The sequence below is a fragment of the Camelina sativa genome, chromosome 10 (genome assembly GCF_030686135.1).
Source record: "Camelina sativa cultivar CO46 ecotype springtype chromosome 10, ASM3068613v1".
In the NCBI taxonomy this organism is placed as follows: Eukaryota; Viridiplantae; Streptophyta; class Magnoliopsida; order Brassicales; family Brassicaceae; genus Camelina; species Camelina sativa.
The window spans coordinates 26,153,228-26,170,931 of record NC_141889.1 but is presented as its reverse complement, the minus strand read 5'-3'; the positions used below and the strand labels follow the sequence as shown (position 1 = coordinate 26,170,931).

Sequence of the window (17,704 nt, the reverse complement as noted above, 5' to 3'; positions counted from 1 at the left end):
TCATTTCTATGTTTTATGTTTTGACATTGGATTATAATTATGGTTTAAATTCAATTATTTTATTTTCCGTCAATATGCATTTGTTTGTTTTATTTTGAAACAATAAATTCTTGTCCATTTTAGAAATGGCTGAGGACAAGAACATACTTGTGGTGGATAGTGGATCCAGCCACACAATTTTGAAGGATAAGAGATACTTTGTTAATCTCATTATGAAAAATGCCAATATTAGCACAATTGCGGGTATAACAAGCCTAATTGAAGGCTACGACCAGGCGCATATTTTATTACCTAATGGCACACATCTTGAAATAAGTGATGCCTTGTATTCACCCAGCTCAAAGAGAAGCTTATTGAGTTTTAAACACATTCGTTTGAATGGTCTACATGTTGAAACTAAGGGTGAAGGAAACCAAGAATTCCTACATATTACAGAAATCACCCAAGGATCTAAGAAAATCCTAGAGTCTATACCTGCACTAGCCACTGGTTTATACCATGCTAAGTTTAATATGATAGAGGCTAATTTGGCAATGAATAAAATGTTCAATGAACAATTCACTTTATGGCATGACCGGCTTGGCCATCTGGGTTCTAACATGATGCGTAAGATAATAATAAACTCTAAAGGGCACATTCTAAAAGAGAGAAGAGTTATTCCTAAGAATCTCACGTGTGTAGCATGTGCACAAGGAAAACTCATTATAAGGCCATCACCAGTAAAAGTCACTAAAGAGACTTTAAATTTTCTGGAAATGATACAATGAGATATCTGTGGACCAATACACCCACTGGTTTATACCATGTTTAGATATTTTATGGTTCTAATCGACGCATCGACTAGATGGTATCCAGAAGACAATATGGTTATCTCGATGGTGAAGGAGATTTCGACCATGAGAATGATGACCTATTGGATTATGAAACTTCGGATTGTCTAGGAGAGTAATAAAATCGTACATACCAGCTTGTAATGCACCAATACGTATTGATGTTCAAAAGGAACACAATAATCAAGTTGCTACAACGTCTAAGACCCGTTTGAAACGTGGTAGATCAATAAGTTCCAAAGATAAGAACCCTCGGAAATCTAAGAAAGATGCAAATCAAACCGAGGTTAAGGAAATTACAGACATGGCCGCGAAAAATCCTAAGGTACCGAATGAGGTTTGGGACGTTGAACCTCAAGGTCCTGATGGTATTGATAATAATGAGATCTCAATCAATTATATCATGTCTGGAATACAATGGAACAGAAAAGATGTCGACATCGATGAAATATTTGCATACAAGGTAGCACTTGAAATAAATGAGGATCATGAACCCACATCCATATTAGAGTGCACTCAAAGACCAGAATGGTTAAAATGGAAAGAAGCTATCGACGTGGAATTAAGTTCATTAAAGAAAAGGAATGTGTTTGGTCCGATCTTAAGGACACCATTCGATATAAAGCCAGTTGGACATAAGTGGTTCTTTGTAAGAAAGAGAAATGAGAATAATGAAATCGTGAGATATAAGGCACGGCTTGTAGCACAAGGATTCTCTCAAAGACCCGTAATAGATTATGAGGAGACATACTTCCCTGTGATGGATGCAACGACTTTTAGATTTCTAATAAGTCTGGCTATAAGAGAAAAAACTGGATTTGCGGTTAATGGATGTTGTAACCGCATATTTATATGGTCCACTGGATAATGAAATATATATGAGATTACCAGAGGGTATTGAGCTCAAAGATAAGAGCAGTTCTCGAGAACAATACTGCATAAGGCTAAACAAATCCTTTTATGGACTGAAACAAAGTGGGCGTATGTGGTACAATAGATTAAGTGTGTACCTAGCCAAAGAGGGCTATAAGAATGATCCCATCAGTCCATGTATTTTAATAAAAAAGTTTGCAAACAAAGGATTTGTAATAATAGCAGTATATGTGGATGATTTGAATATCCTAGGAACCTCTGGGGAAATCGCCCAAACAGTCGAATATCTAAAGAAAGAATTCGAGATGAAAGACCTAGGCAAGACTAAATTCTGTTTGGGATTGCAGCTTGAGTACATAAATGATGGAATCCTTGTGCATCAAATGGCATATACTGAAAAGGTACTCAAGAGATTTAATATGGACCAAGCTCACCCATTGCCTAGCCCAATGGTTGTGAGAAGTTTAAATTTGGAAAATGATCCATTTGGTCCAAGGAAGGACAATGAAGAAATTCTCGGTCCGGAAGTGTCGTACCTCAGTGCTATAGGAGCGTTAATGTTCTTGCCTAGCCACAATAGACCAGACATATGTTTTGTCGTGAACCTCCTAGCTAGATTTAGCTCTTGTCCATCCCAAAGGCACTGCAACAGTATCAAACATGTGTTGCGTTACCTACAAGGAACGCTTGATTTGGGTTTATATTATACTAACTATAACAAAGAAGGTTTAGTTGGTTTTGCTGATGCAGGTTATCTATCGGATCCACATAATGCTAGGTCTCAAACCGGCTATGTATTCACACACGGTGGTACAAATATTTCGTTGTGTTCTATGAAGCAAACCATTGCGGCCACATCATCTAATCATGCAGAGATTTTGGCAATGCATGAAGCCAGCCGTGAGTGTGTATGGTTGAGGTCGATGACTCAACATATCAGGACAAATTGTGGCATGGCCGACGATAAGGAGCCTACGGTTATCTATGAAGACAATACAGCCTGCATCGCACAGCTCAAGGAAGGATATATCAAGGGAGATCAGACAAAGCACATTTTACCAAAGTTCTTCTTCACACATGAACTACAAAAGGCCGGAGAAGTTCAAGTGGTACAAGTTCCTTCATGCGACAATTCAGCCGATCTCTTCACTAAATCATTACCGACATCGACATTCAAGAAGCTCATGCACCAGATTGGGATGCGGAGACTTAAGGACTTCTAGGGATGCTTGGAACAGGGGGAGTAATGCGTGTTGTACTCTTTTTTCCTTCACCATGGTTTTGTCCCAATGGATTTTCCTGGTAAGATTATAATAAGGCAGCACCCCCAAGCGTATTACAGAGATCCTTCTTAGCATTTGCACGGTTATGTCATCCAAGGGGGAGTGTTGTAAAACACGGATGGTGGATTTCCAGAACCGGCCCATACACGGCCCATGTACGTCCAAGGCCATAAGGTCCATCGGCCACCTCCTCTTAGTCTAAGTCGGTTTAGTCCTAATGTATTTGGGCTTTGTCCCTTCACTATATATATGTATGATTATCGAACATAATGAATAAGAATAAGAAGAGAAAACCTCCTTCGAGTTTCTCTAGTTTAACACATCACTAATTGTATGGGATATTTACAAATAATCTGTTCTTGTTATAAATGATTAAAGTAATATTCTTGATAGCAATTCGTTTAATTCACTGATTTTAAATTGTTAATATAAGTAAAATTCATTAAGTGGCTGTTTTTAATTATTCAGCTAATTGATGGAAATTACAAAAAAATATATAAATTAATCATACTTAGTTATGTTAATTTGTAATATATGTAAAGTTACAAAAATAAATAACACTAGATTTTAACCTGGGGTACATCTTAGGATATATTATTTATAACTAAAATGTTTAAATTTTAAGTTGTATTTGTTTGTTTAGTGTTGAAGATTGTATAATTATATTTTTAATTGTTAATTTTATGAGTTAACATGCGGTATGCCGCAAGATTTTTTTCATAATATTAAGTATTTAATAAACTTAGTTAGATTTGTATATTACTCTAATATTGATAATGTTAACAAAATATCATGTAGCACCGAGTTAATGATATTTTAAGTTTTTTAAAATAAGAACTTGAGTAAACCAAATAAAATTTGTAAATTTGAATGTCTGATAAATCAAACTCTCTGGTCATTCATATTGAGAATCATTTTTTTTAGTAGCATGACTATAAACCATTGCCTTATTTTCCAGGCGATGTGAGACATTATATACTTTTTTTTAATTCATTGATTCAGTAATATATGTCCACTTAAAAAAATTTAAATCACATCATATGAATAAAAAATCACAAATTTTATCAAGCAAATGTATTATATAACAGTTCAAAATAATTGAAATATAAGATCAAATAAAAGTGAAAGAAAAATCATATATTTATGTTAATTAGGTAGAGAGATTTATAGAAATTAAGTAAATTATAAAAATATGTTTTTTCAAGTACCTTGTATGTTATTAAGTATAATTTAAAGGGTAGAATACCAAATGTACTTCAAAAATGGTAATATAGATAATATAGATAATTTAACCTAAACGGATTTTGGTTTTGTTGGACTCAGTTTGAAACAAGAGAGGTGAACCATAATTAGATTTGAATTTGGTTTTGTAAGATTGCTTTGGTTTAATTGAAGATACACTCTTCAAATGGTCGTAAGTCATAATCACAATGAAAAGTAGAAACTTTTTCAGCAAACCATACTCTTAAAAACATCAAGGGTACACCAAATAGACACTAGTAATTTGAGAAATATATTTAAAAAATAGTAATAACTAAAAACTTGAAAAATTTAGATAGTTGAAACGAGTGATAGCAGTCGCGTGAAGCCTTGGTCGACAAGAGTCTATTAAACTCTACGAACGTTTTTCGGATTTGAATTTCGGCTGTTAGCCTCTCAAAAGCTCTCCTAATTTCTAGTATTTTCATCTCTGGTTAAAGAAATTGAGAAGTAAATAAAGAAAAGTTGAAATAGATAAGTTAAAGAACTAGTCTAAGTCGAAGTTGGATTAAACTAATTACGTACATTACAATCCATTTGAATTACAAAATTATGTACTAATTACTTATATTCACTTAGTTTAATTACACTAATTGGATTGAACTAATTGCGTACATTAGAATCCATTTGAATATTATTAGACGATTAAAATCCATTAAATTGGGAAGTGTAGATACATAAGTTCAAACAGCGCTTTGAGATTATAGGGTCCAGTGATGTTGGTCGGTCCGCTCCAAATCAGCTCAGCAATTTGTCCATTAGCTTTTTCAGTCAAATGAAAAGCATCAAAGAACAAATAATCTGTAACATTTTCGCATAAGTCGTAATTTTGCGACGGTCCCCCTCGGCCTCCACACGTACTGATTCCCCTGAATGGTCCGCTTCCGCAACATGCCTTCTTCCCCTCCTTGAACCCTTTAAAACGATCCAAATTTTTTTCTAAAAAAGAATCTTGTTATATATATTGCAATTATTAACCAAGTTTTTGTCACCGTATTTTGAAGGATTATTCATTCTTTCGGATAGGGAAGTGTGATAGTCGTGAAGGGCGTATTTGAATCCGGAAATTTCATGCTTTAGCCGCCTCAAACCATTCAGAAGCTTCTTGTTGTGCAGATTGATCAGCTTAGTGACCGGCTAAAAACAAGATCCTATTTTTGTTTGATCTATAACCAATGAGGCAGGTGCACAATCGTACGGTCCCGTGTTCAAGAATCCAAACTTCCTTCCTCCAAGATTATACACTTCCTAAGAACATAACACCACCTCTCATTTTTCAGTCCAAAATAGAAACCCAACAAACATTTTTTTGTTTTTAAAGATCAATTTCGATTTAATTTTACCTTGAAAACGTCTGTCATGTTACCTACAACATAATCGACGTACTTCTCGTTGGAAATGAATTGAAAAATGGAAGAGTATATAGTACTGAATGGATATTGATAATCATTCAGTCCAATATGAAACAGATAAACAGCTTTTGAGATAACCCTCTTCCCCTCGGCTATTATATCGTTTTAATAGCGATTTCGTAAACGTGTTATTTGCCGGTGCTATCTTAGAGGGGATACATACAATAGCGTTTCTTCAATATGCTATTAATTGTCTCTTTTTAATAGCGTTATATTATTGCTATATTAAAATTATTAGTAGTATTATTTATTTGCCATATTATAAATATTAGTAGCAAAATATTTGCACTATGGTTTTGTCAATAGTAGCTATATATTATTGCAATAATATATTTTTTGGTGTCCTGCTTAATATCCATGATTTATATTATAAATATTTATAATTAATATACAGCTTTTGCAAAAAAAATAATATATAAATAAAACTTTATAGAAGCCTCAAAATACAGTACATATCATCTTGAAAATTTCAACTACAATAGACTACATACATTACAAGTCTCAAAATAAGTCTTAACATGCCACAATAAACAAAAACACGAACCTAGAGACTCTTCTTGTTGTCTTCAAATGCCTTAGTTACTACATCTTACACTAACAGATTCCCAGGCTGTGTATCTCTCAATGAAAAGAATTCAAAAGTACAAAGATCCTGCGTAGAATTTACACAAGTACAAAGATCTATGGAAGAATATATTAAATCATCAAAGAAAAGAATTCAAAAGGTTAATGTAATTACCTTTCTTTCGACCAGCTCTTGTGTCCCTATAAGTAATAAAAAGTGCACGGGAATTAGAACACAAAACTCATCCAACATATATGATAGTACACAGAATGAAAGCTCATGACCAATGGGGATTTCAATATGTGTTACATAGGCGATTATATAATAACCTCCAGAGTCCAGATATAATAAGAACATGCCAATGAAAATATTAAAATCAACAAGTAGATAGCCGTACCGACATGCCCAATAAACACCACGTTCAAGTGTCTCTTTTTATTTGTTTTTGGATCCTCTTTGGCAGCCTTCTCTTGAGCAGCTTTTTCTTTAATAAGCTAAGTTGATTATCTATATCAGAAAGATAGATAAATCTTGAGGCAGATGATACCAAAGAGATAAGATGGGAGCAGTATGAGAAGATAACCTACGAACCTTTTGCTGGGTTATGCAAAATGGTACCAAGTCTTCATGGAAAATGGAACCAAGTCTCAAAGGGCACACGAAGCTCTTCTGGTCTGTAAAATCAAACCAAGGAAAACAACAAAATCAGCAAACCAATGGAGCCTTTAAGAGATAACGTCTGATAACTGATATATGGGATCTGCAACTCCTTTCTTTCACAAATCTGATACTCTTCCTGCAAATTCAAATGGAGTACAGAGGAAACACAAAAGCTACTTAACAACAACATGGCTAATGAATTCGAGACAAAAAAAACAAGAGACCATGAATTTGGATTATAGCTTAGAGAATAGTGAAATTAGACCCAAAGATTTGCTTACCCGTATAACGCTAACATTGGAATGAGGGTTCATATATGATTTTCTTCCTAATCATAACAAGTAAGATTGATAAATTGAAGTAAATCAAATTACATGGACAAATCCGAATTGAAAGTATAAACATTCACCAATGAAGAACTGTGGGAACTTGACAGGCAAAATCACAGCTTCCTTCAACGCTTGTTTAGCACTTTCATGCCCAGCAACATCTGTCCACGCTTAACATTAGGCTTTTCCCTAACAATAGCAGAGTTTAAAACAGCTCAAAGCTTTGGTTGCTCTGGGTCCTCTCCATCATCACCGAATTGGTTTCTCGTATGTTGGGATAGAGGTTCGTTGTTGTGGCTGCTTCTATGTTGCTTCTCAGTGATGCTAAAACTATGGGAAGAGACGGAGGCAACTGTTGTTTCTGAGATGCACATAGGAAGAGATTGATTTTAGGTTTGAAGGTGGAGAGACACAGACTCGGATCTTATTTTGTTATAAAAGAATATAATAAACATTTTATATCTTTTACATTCGACACTTCAGCGCAAAACCAAAACAAATTTAGCTACTTGTTTATCAAAAAGTTTAGGTTTGCAGAGCCAATTTTAGTTTTCCGCTTACTTATTTGAGGTATAGCGTTTTTAAAATGCTATTATACAGTACCATTTCCAGAATTTTATTTATTATAGCATTTGCGGAAAAATGCGCGCTATCCTTTTATGCCATCAATACCTATATTTCTTGTATTGCTTCTTGAAGTTGTTTAATTGCGTTCTCAAATCTATCACCTTGAGTGGTGAAATGTTTTTTGAAAAAAAAAACAAGTAGACAAGACAAACCAATTATTATACCATATATATTCAATAAAATAAAAAATAATCAAACAAATGTAAAGTAATAAGACTAATGAATACCAATCCGGAAAAGGTTCCGACCAAAGCTCCATCACCACCTGAAGCAAAATTTACCCCATAGGTAAATTGGTTGTTACCGTTGAATGGTTGTAAATATGGTGGGATCAACGGTAACCATGCGTACTCAGCTGCCATGTTAGCGAATAGCGATCAGTTCCAAAAAAATGCTGCCGGGAAATAATATAATGAAAAAGGTAGGATTGATCATACCGATGAAATCAGGAATCAGACGTCCGTCGGAGACTCTTCCAGTAGGGGATTTGAATGTTGTTTGACCATACGGCCAGTAATTTGACCGGACACTAGAGAGAGTATCGATGTAGTTGTTGTTTCCAGCATCGAACACAGAATCTCCAAACACGAACAAAGTGGACTGGTTTGTTACGAGGTTGTTGTTGTTATTGTTGTCTATGCAGTTGATGGAGCCGAGTGATATGATTGTTGTGTAAGCAAAAAATATGATCGAAACTATTTGAGAGCTTTCCATGTCTATTGTTTAATGTCTTTGTTCAAATTAATCTAATGTGAAGCTTTAAGCGATCAAAATATTGTGTTCTTATTGGTTATTGTAATATAAGTGTAATCTGTGCAATGCGGTGATACTTGTATATATATTTAAATCAATACGTAGTTCTTATAAATAAAAATATAGATTATTTTCGTATATGTTTTGATTCTAATTTTCAAAAAATAACATAATTTACTCAATTAGTTGAATGATTTGTTCGTTACCATCTATTACTTGAGAGTTATTTAATTAATAATTAGTTGAAAAAATTAATATAATTCAGCTGATACTTGGAGTTTTTTTGCATTAAAATCCCGAACTTAAAAACAATACCTTTCAATAAGAAGTATCTAAAGTCATAAATATTTGGTAAAGTATAGAGCGAAATGATATTTGATATGAACAAAGCCACTTGTAGGCAAGTGATTTGTGTAAGCATCGAAGTCACTTCTGACTTAAACAATTAACTATGTACTATCCAGCGGAAATGAACATTTTTTTATGAAAATTTATAATAATTTATTTTGTTATTATGTTATTTATAATAGTTTGTGATTAAAATTTTGTTGCTTATGTTATAATTTTTGTATTTTTAAAATGTTTTTTGAAAACCTGTCAATAAAACATTTGTATGTAATGAATAAAATTATTTAAACTTTTGTGAAATTTTTGCTATAGTTGTAAAGTAAGTAAAAAGATATAACTAACATATCAAAAAAAATCTTATCTGTTAGTTTTTTAAGTACAAATTAGGTTTGATTCTAACAGATTTTTTTTTCTTTTCTACAATTTATTTTATTTGATGTTTTCCTTATTTTCGTTTTTTTAATTAGAAATATTTATTTAATTAATTATTTCATCTTAATTAAAATTTTCTAATGGTAATTGAATGTAATTTTTTACACATTTTAAGGTTAGCTTTATATTTGTACTTCCCAATTAATATATAGTAAGATATGATTATATAGACTTGAAAAGCATCTACGTCAATTTTGAAAACAATAATTATTGTACAAGTATACACTACTATAGATCGCGAAATAAATATGTAGTAACGTATAGACTTCACTTTAGATATGTGTTCGCTGAAAAGTAAAAAAAAATCCTTAAATCTTAATTTATAGGTCTCAAGTTGAATCATCTTCGCTACCGAGTGGAACATGTACAAACAACTAATTTAAGACGTGAATTACGTGATGATAAGAGTTAAAAGACACGAGAAACCTGGCTTCGAGTAGCATTGGTCAGGGGGTTCGAATTTTGACATGGTTTCCCTCGGCCCCAGGAGATTAGTCTTTGGGCCTAGGAAACCTTTAGGATCACTCCTGCGTTATCAAAAAAAAAAAAAAAGACACGAGAAACTATATACAGTATGTACCTCACATTGATTAAGAACAATTAAGTAGCAAACATACAATATAAGTTTGACACTTTTATGTGACTTCCAATTTAGAGCTTCAGTTCCTAGACATAATCAAGTCTAGAATATAGGTCGAAGATAATTGAGATACAAGTTTGCCCTAATATCTTTTCTCCCAGACACTATTACTGAGGCGCCTTAACATCTCTTCCCCCGACGCCGGTAGAGCTCCAGCTCGCCGGCGTCGGGATCTCTCAGTCCCTACACTATTTTGCTGCGTCCTTAATTCTTTTGGTTCTTGTTTCCTTGATTCTCCCGGAGTCCCCTCGAGGTTTTGGATCTCAACTCCGACCATGCTTCAGTTTCTTTCTCCCTTTCCCCTACCTCCGCATCCGGTGAACCTCCTCGATAAGCTGGCTCCTGTGTGGTCCCAGCCGCGAGATGTTTTCTCCGAAACCCCTGAACACCCCAATTGCCTTGGTCCCTGCCAGTCTTACCTCCTCTTATCAATGTCAACCTCATTAACTCTCCGATCCTTGAAAGTTTTTCCCCTCACCAAGTGCTTTGCTTGTCTGCAGCTGGACGGGAGCTCTGTTTTGACACTGGAGCCGATGAAGACTTTGACGGAGAAACCTACATCCTCGGCGTTCACTAGCACACCATTGATTCCGATATGGCCCAGGTTTGTTTTTCACTCTTTACCCAAATACCTAACAGTTAGGCCATCTTTTCTTTGGATACACTCGCTTATTTACCCTGAATCCCTGCCGATCTCTGCTTGGCCTTTGCCGTATGAGTGTATGAATTCGCTGATCCGCTTTTGACAATGTATGACTAGTCCTAGAACTTCTCTACCTAGATCTGTTACTGAGAACCTCCAGTCAAGTCCATCTTCTTTAGTACCGTTTGTATATGTTTGGTCAAGTCGAGTTTGCCTCGGTAACAGAACATTGGTGTCTTTAGATCTGCTTGATAGTCTTGTTTGTCGATTTCAGCCTATTAGCTCTGTCTGGATGCTTGCTTTGGGTAAACACATTTATGACTCTGATCCGACAGATTGCTTGATCCCCTCTCTTACACCCTCTAACCCCCTTTATCCCCTACCGCCACTAGATCGAAAGCTTGGTTTTAATGAATTTTTCCAGGTTTAAACCGATTACAAGCTTTGTGTGGAATTTATTTACCTCTATTGCTATGTGAGGGATGACCCACCTGCTTTGTTACGTTTGACTCTCTCTCCCGGCGTTCCTCGGTTATAGCTTCATCTAAATTCATGTGGTTTGGTCTTAAAAGCTTAGAGAATTTTGTTCCCATGCTTTGGAACCCTCCCATGCTGGCGAAAACCCCCATAAACGTTTCCCCGTGGAACATCTTTTTACAAGCTTAGACGCGTCGTCCGCTAGAGCCACTTTTGACCACCCGCTGGTCGAGGATTTCGTGAAGCCTGTCTTCGAGTATGAATCCACGTTGGTCTCAATAGACTTCTCAAATATTGTAAAACTTGACCAGTTTGAAAATCTATTTGTTAAGCTCATGGAGCCCCCATCTTTACCTTTCTATATTTATCTTGAATCATGTTGTAATAACTCACCTCTTCTTGTGGTTTAAGTTTGAATGATAAATTTCTTGTTTGCCAAAAAAAAAAAAAGTTTTACACTTTTATTCTTAGTCTTTCACTTATTACCCTTAGTGGTAGATCTATAACTCTAATCCAATAACTATTTTCAAAGAAAGCTACTCATGTTTTAAGTAGAATTTGTAACACTTTGTAACACTCATGGCCAAGATTCTTCTTATTTTTTGGGTTGGGAAGAGTATGAGAAGAATCCTTACGACGAGATCAAGAACGCAGACGCCATATACAATATGTACCTCACATTGATTAAGAACAATTAAGTAGCAAACATACAGTATAAGTTTTACACTTTTACTCTTAGTCTTTCACTTATTACCATTAGTGGCAAATCTATAATTTTTTTTGACCAGTGTTATTATATAGAGAAAATAGTACTCCCATCACATTTCTCCAACTTTAATCACTTTCACATCCACTTTGCTATATCCATATTTTTTACTTGTAAAATTACAATATATCCTCTCGCTAAATTTAACTCTAACTCTAATTCTAATTTTGGACTTTTCCTCTCCCAACCTATATTCTTACTTATTATCTTTTAATTCATTTTTTACATCAAAGTTAAATTCACAAAATTACCAATTACTATTTAACAATAGTTTATTTTTTAACCTCTAAACTAATTATTATTACATTTTTGGGGGAAAAAACACAAATTATAGACACTATCTTTTGCTATGGTTTTGCTTTTGTTTTGCTTTTGTTTTGCTTGTGTTTAACTACCGTCTTCTAATTATATTTCTTGCAAAAAAACTTATTTTCCTAACAGATATATTATCTTATTATATAAACCTTAGTTTTCAAAATTAGTAATTTATATAGTCGCGACATGTGTCAGGTATATCGATAATATTTTGACATGTGTGAAAAAACATTATTTAATAATTATTAGGAAAAATAAAAAATCCTAAAAATAAAAGGATTACAATTAATATTTTTTAAAAGTATATAAAACCAAAAGTAATCTATTATATCACTAACTCTAATAGGAAAGTTATCTATGAAATTATTAATTTCAATAGGAAAATATGTGTAATTAATAAGAAAAATATTTGTAATTTAATTGCAATTATTATTTATTATAATCATATAGTAAAAAGAAATTTATACAGAAAATACGTTTGCATCTTTCACGTTGTTAAAACATTTCAGTTTTCACAAAATATTTTTTGTAAATGCCAGACGCAAACGGAAGCTACGCATAGCCTTATTCTAACAAAGAAAGTAAAAGGAGGAAGACTAATTGCAAAAAAACCTCGAGAGAAAATCAAACTACAAGATCGATATTCAGCAAGGAAACATACTACAAAAGCTTGCCACCATTGTCATATATTGCACAAACAGACTCAAAGAAAGCTATATTGAATCAAGCTTTAAGAATTTAAGAAAAAACAAGTATAACTCTCTTTATTTACTTAAGAAATATCACTCAAAAACTTAACCTCTCAAACTCTCAAATCCCAAATCTCACACGTCTAATGACACAACTCGACATTAGCGTTTATATAGAAAACAAGTAAATATTTAGCCTAACAACCTTTAGGAAATATTACATAATTCAGATTCCTCCTAAATCTTTAGATATGTATATTTAGATATCTCCTAAATATACTAAGTTTGATCCTCAAGTTATTTCAAGCTTACATCAACATTGTCCCCCTTTAAGCTTGAAATCATTTTCCTTCACATCCTGAACTCCAAAAAGGCTCCTCATTTCCTTGAATTTGATCCTTGCAAGTGCATTTGTCAAGATATCGGCCTTTTGTTCGTTGTCGGGAACATACTCAACCTCTATCTGCTCATTCTCGACACACTCACGTATGAAATGAAATCTCGTGTGTATATGTTTGCTCCAACCGTGAAACACCGGGTTCTTAATAAGTGCAATTGCGGAGTTGTTATCTACACGAAGAGTGACTCTTTCACATGCCGTACCAGTGGACTATCCAAGAAGGTCTTGTAGCCAAATCGCTTGTTTTGTAGCCTACGTAGCTGCCATGAATTCTGCTTCGCAGGAAGATAATGCCACCGTCTCTTGTTTCTGCGTACACCAGGTGATTGGACATCCACCGAGATAAAAGATGTGCCCAGTAGTACTCTTACCGTCATCCTCATCCACATTGTGACTGCTGTCACTATACCCAATCAGATCAGTCTTATCCGCACAAGTAAACACAAGACCATAGGAGAGTGCCCCACGTAAGTATCGACGAACATGCTTTAATGCTGCTCCATGTGACACCTTTGGCTCTTGCATATACCTGCTTAATACACCAACCGAATAAGATAGATCAGGTCGTGTATGGAGCAAGTACCTTAAGCACCCAATGTTTCTTCTATATTCCTTTGCATCGACACTCTCTTCTCTTGGTGCTTTAGACAACTTCAACCCTAAGTCCATTGGTATATGAACCGAATTGCAACTACTCATTCCAGCTTCCTCAAGAATCTTCTCTGCATATTTTTCTTGTTTTAGCATAATACCACCTTTAAACTGAACAACTTCGATTCCGAGATAATCAGTTAACTTTCCCAAGTCACTCATTTCGAATTTTGAAGCCATTCCTCTTTTGAACTCAAGTATCATACTTAAACTTGAGCATGTGACCAAGAGGTCATCCACATAAACAGCAACGAGAAGGACATGGCCTTGTTCCCTTTTATGATATAGTGACGGTTCCTTCAAGCATCTGACGAACTTAAGCTCCTTAAGGATTTTGTTGAGTTTGTGATTCCAAGCCCTGGGTGCTTGTCTTAACCTGTAAAGTGCTTTGTTCAACTTATACACTTTATCCTCACCTCCCTCGACTATAAACCCTTCCGGCTGTGTTACATATAACACTTCCTTTAATTCGTCGTGAAGAAACGCGGTTTTGACATCGAGGTGATGAACCTCCCATCCGTGAGACGCTGCTAGTGCAATGATGAGACAAACCGTCTCAATTCTTGCTACCAGTGCAAACACCTCGTCGAAGTCAACACCGTGTATTTGCACATAACCTTTAGCAACCAGCCTTGCGTTGTGTTTGTTGATGCTTCCATCAGAGTTTCTTTTCAACTTAAACACCCACTTTAAACTAATTGGCTTAATCCCTGAATGAAGATAAACTAAATCCCATGTTTTGTTCTTCTCGATCGATGAAATTTCATCCTCACATGCATCTCTCCATGCTTTGAGCTGCTTGGCTTCATGATAATCCCACAGCTCTTCATTCACTATTTGCAACAGATGTTCACTCTCCAATTCAGCCATCAACACATAATATTCAAGGTATTTCGGTTTTACAATCTGTCGTTGTGATCTTCTCAGCATCAGCGGATGACTCTGTTCTTGCGTAGAGATATCCTCTGTTTTGAGTCTGGGAACATGATCTCCAGTTTGATCACAATCTATGTCACCCTCATGAACATCCTCAGAGTTGGGTTCTGCTTCTGAATTGCCTCTTTCGACAGTAGCTTCTTCTCTTTGGAGCCCATTGTTTCCAAACTCGACCCTTAATGTTCCTGGTTTTTTGGATCCTTCACTCACTACACTACTCCATTCCCAGCCTTTTGATTCATCAAACACCACATCCCTACTGACTACAATTCTTCGAGTGGTTGGATTTAACAACCGATAAGCCTTCGACCCAGGTTCTGTGCCAAGATGGACTAAAGGTCGTGATCGATCGTCCAGCTTCTTGAGAAATGGTGTCTCTGTTTTTGCAAACCCGATACACCCAAAGACACGAAGATGTTCGATGTTTGGTCTCCTTCCCTTGAATACTTCATATGGCGTTTTCTCGATCAACACCCTTATAGCAACTATGTTCAACAGATATGTAGCATGTCTTACCGCCTCGCCCTACAAGTAATTTGGTACATCCGTATGCGTTAACATGCTCCTTGTCATCTCCATTAATGTCCGCTTCCTCCTCTCTACCACTCGATTCTGTTGAGGAGAGTATGGTGCAGTCAGATGTCTTTCAATGCTAGTGTCTTCACAAAACAAATTGAATTCACTTGACGTGAATGCTCCACCCCTATCAGTCCAAAATGTCTTGATCGTAGCACCTGTTTCTTTCTCAACTTGCAGTCTGAACTTATTGAATTTGTCAAAGGCTTCGCTTTTGTCCTTTAGCAGTACAGTCCACATGTAACGAGAATAATCATCGATTAACATGAAGACATATCTATTTCTTGCTAATGTAGAGGGTGTTATCGGTCCACAGAGGTCTCTGTGTACAAGTTCAAGTGTTCGTGTGGCATGAAACGTGGTTGCTTGGGGAAATACCTTTTAGACTTGTTTTCCAAGCAAGCATGAAGCGCAAGTTTCCTTCTCAATCGTGATACATGGCATTCCTACGAACAATTCCTTTTTCACCATTGTTCTCATCGTTTCAATGCCAATGTGTCCCAATCTTGCATGCCATTTAGTTGATTCACTCACCACTTGAACTTGTAGACACTTAGTGGGTTCTACGTCCATGACAACCTTATAGAGTCTGTTCCTCGATCTGATTGCTTTGACCAGTAATCTGTCATCTCGATCATGCAAAGTTAAGTAGTCTCCTCTCATCCTCACGTCGCATCCAGACTCAGTAGCCTGCCCAAGACTGATTATGTTACTCTTTAGTCCTGGTTTTAAGTACACATTTGCTAACACCTTCTTCTCTCCATCTTTATTTACGAACAATATAGAGCCTTTGCCTTTGATGTCGATGTGTGAGTCATCCCCGAACCGGACCTTTCCTGTGACCGTATCATCTAACCTTGAAAAGTACTTGTGGTTGCCTGACATGTGATTGCTAGCCCCAATGTCTAAGTACCATATGTTTTCAGATTGTGTGTCAAACTCGGTTGGCTTCACTTTCTTCTCATTGAGATACACCACCTCATGCATCATCAATTCTTTGGCCTTTTGTGTGTCATCACCCTCAGTTTCTTGAGTTTCTTGAAGCTTAAGCAACCTGTCCGGACAATCTGAAGCGTAATGACCTGACTTATCGCACCTATAACATACGATCTTCGACTTATCTTGTTCTTGTTTGTATCCTCCGAACTGTGGATTACCAAACCGTCTGCGTTCCCTTCCATGACTCTAAAATCGACCGCCTTGTCCTCGACCACGTCCATATCCATAGTTACCTTGATAGGACTGTGTATCCATATTGGCATACATGAGTTTGCCTTGATCACTGGCTTGATCTTCTTCCTCCTCATTAGTCTTCCGACGATGTCTTCAAAAGTCGTTGTATTTAGGTCAAGGACCTACTCAAGCGATGCAATAATATGGATATACCTCCTCCGTGGTAAGCTTTTGAGAAACTTCTTAACAAGTTTTGGCTCCTTAATGTTTTCTCCTAGGGTTGCAGATTTCGTGGACAGTTCCGAGAGTCGACCTACGAAGTTATCAACAGTATCGCTATCTTTCATCTTCATTCTGTCGAATTCTGCCATCAAGGTTTGTAACCTTGCTTCTCTCACCCGTTCAGCTCCAACGTGTCGTGCTTTGATAGCATCCCAGACGGCCTTAGAAGTATCTAAGTTTCCGACCTGTCAGATCAAAGCTTCTGGTATCGATTGGAACCAAAGGGCTCTGGCCAAGTCGTTTTGGTCTCCATTGTCTGATCCAGGTTCGATAGACTCCCAAACTTTGTTCACCTTGAGTAGTACCGTCATACGCATCGCCCATACTGTGTAATTTACAGTATTCAACATCGGACATTGGATGCTAGAAGAATTACCTTCTTTTGGCTTGGCAAGAACAATATCACCCATGACTCTTGTTGCTAAAAAAAAATTCTCTCAAGACAGTTAACATGTTTGATTCAATACTTGCTCTGATACCAAATATTGAATAAAGCTTTAAGAATTTAAGAAAAAACAAAGTATAACTCTCTTTATTTGCTTAAGAAAAATCACTCAAAAACTTAAACTCTCAAACTCTTAAATCTCTAATCTCACACGTCTAATGCCACAACTCGACATTAGCGTTTATATAGAAAACAAGTAAATATTTAGCCTAACAACCTTTATGAAATATTACATAATTTAGATTCCTCCTAAATCTTTAGATATGTATATTTAGATATCTCCTAAATATACTAAGCTTGATCCTCAAGCTGTTCTAAGCTTACATCAACAAGCTACTT

General features: G+C 35.8%; 1 protein-coding gene and 1 long non-coding RNA gene across 3 annotated transcripts; both read right to left on the bottom strand.

Annotated features, from left to right (window-relative positions):
- Positions 1 to 4,901: 4,901 nt before the first annotated feature.
- Positions 4,902 to 8,553, bottom strand: LOC104720671 (GDSL esterase/lipase 1). The gene is given in 7 exon segments (XM_087468783.1): positions 4,902 to 5,161; positions 5,239 to 5,494; positions 5,590 to 5,745; positions 7,722 to 7,741; positions 7,883 to 7,940; positions 8,067 to 8,194; positions 8,277 to 8,553. Coding segments are annotated over 7 exon segments (1,155 nt in total).
- Positions 6,054 to 7,660, bottom strand: LOC104719768 (uncharacterized). Of its 2 annotated transcripts, none has more exons than XR_015568143.1 (5): positions 7,165 to 7,660; positions 6,815 to 6,897; positions 6,621 to 6,730; positions 6,398 to 6,423; positions 6,054 to 6,310 (listed from the first exon to the last, which is right to left on the bottom strand). It is a non-coding gene; the product is annotated as an uncharacterized LOC104719768 (long non-coding RNA). The 2 variants fall into 2 exon arrangements; XR_015568144.1 differs by having other exon boundaries at positions 7,293 to 7,659.
- Positions 8,554 to 17,704: the final 9,151 nt, after the last annotated feature.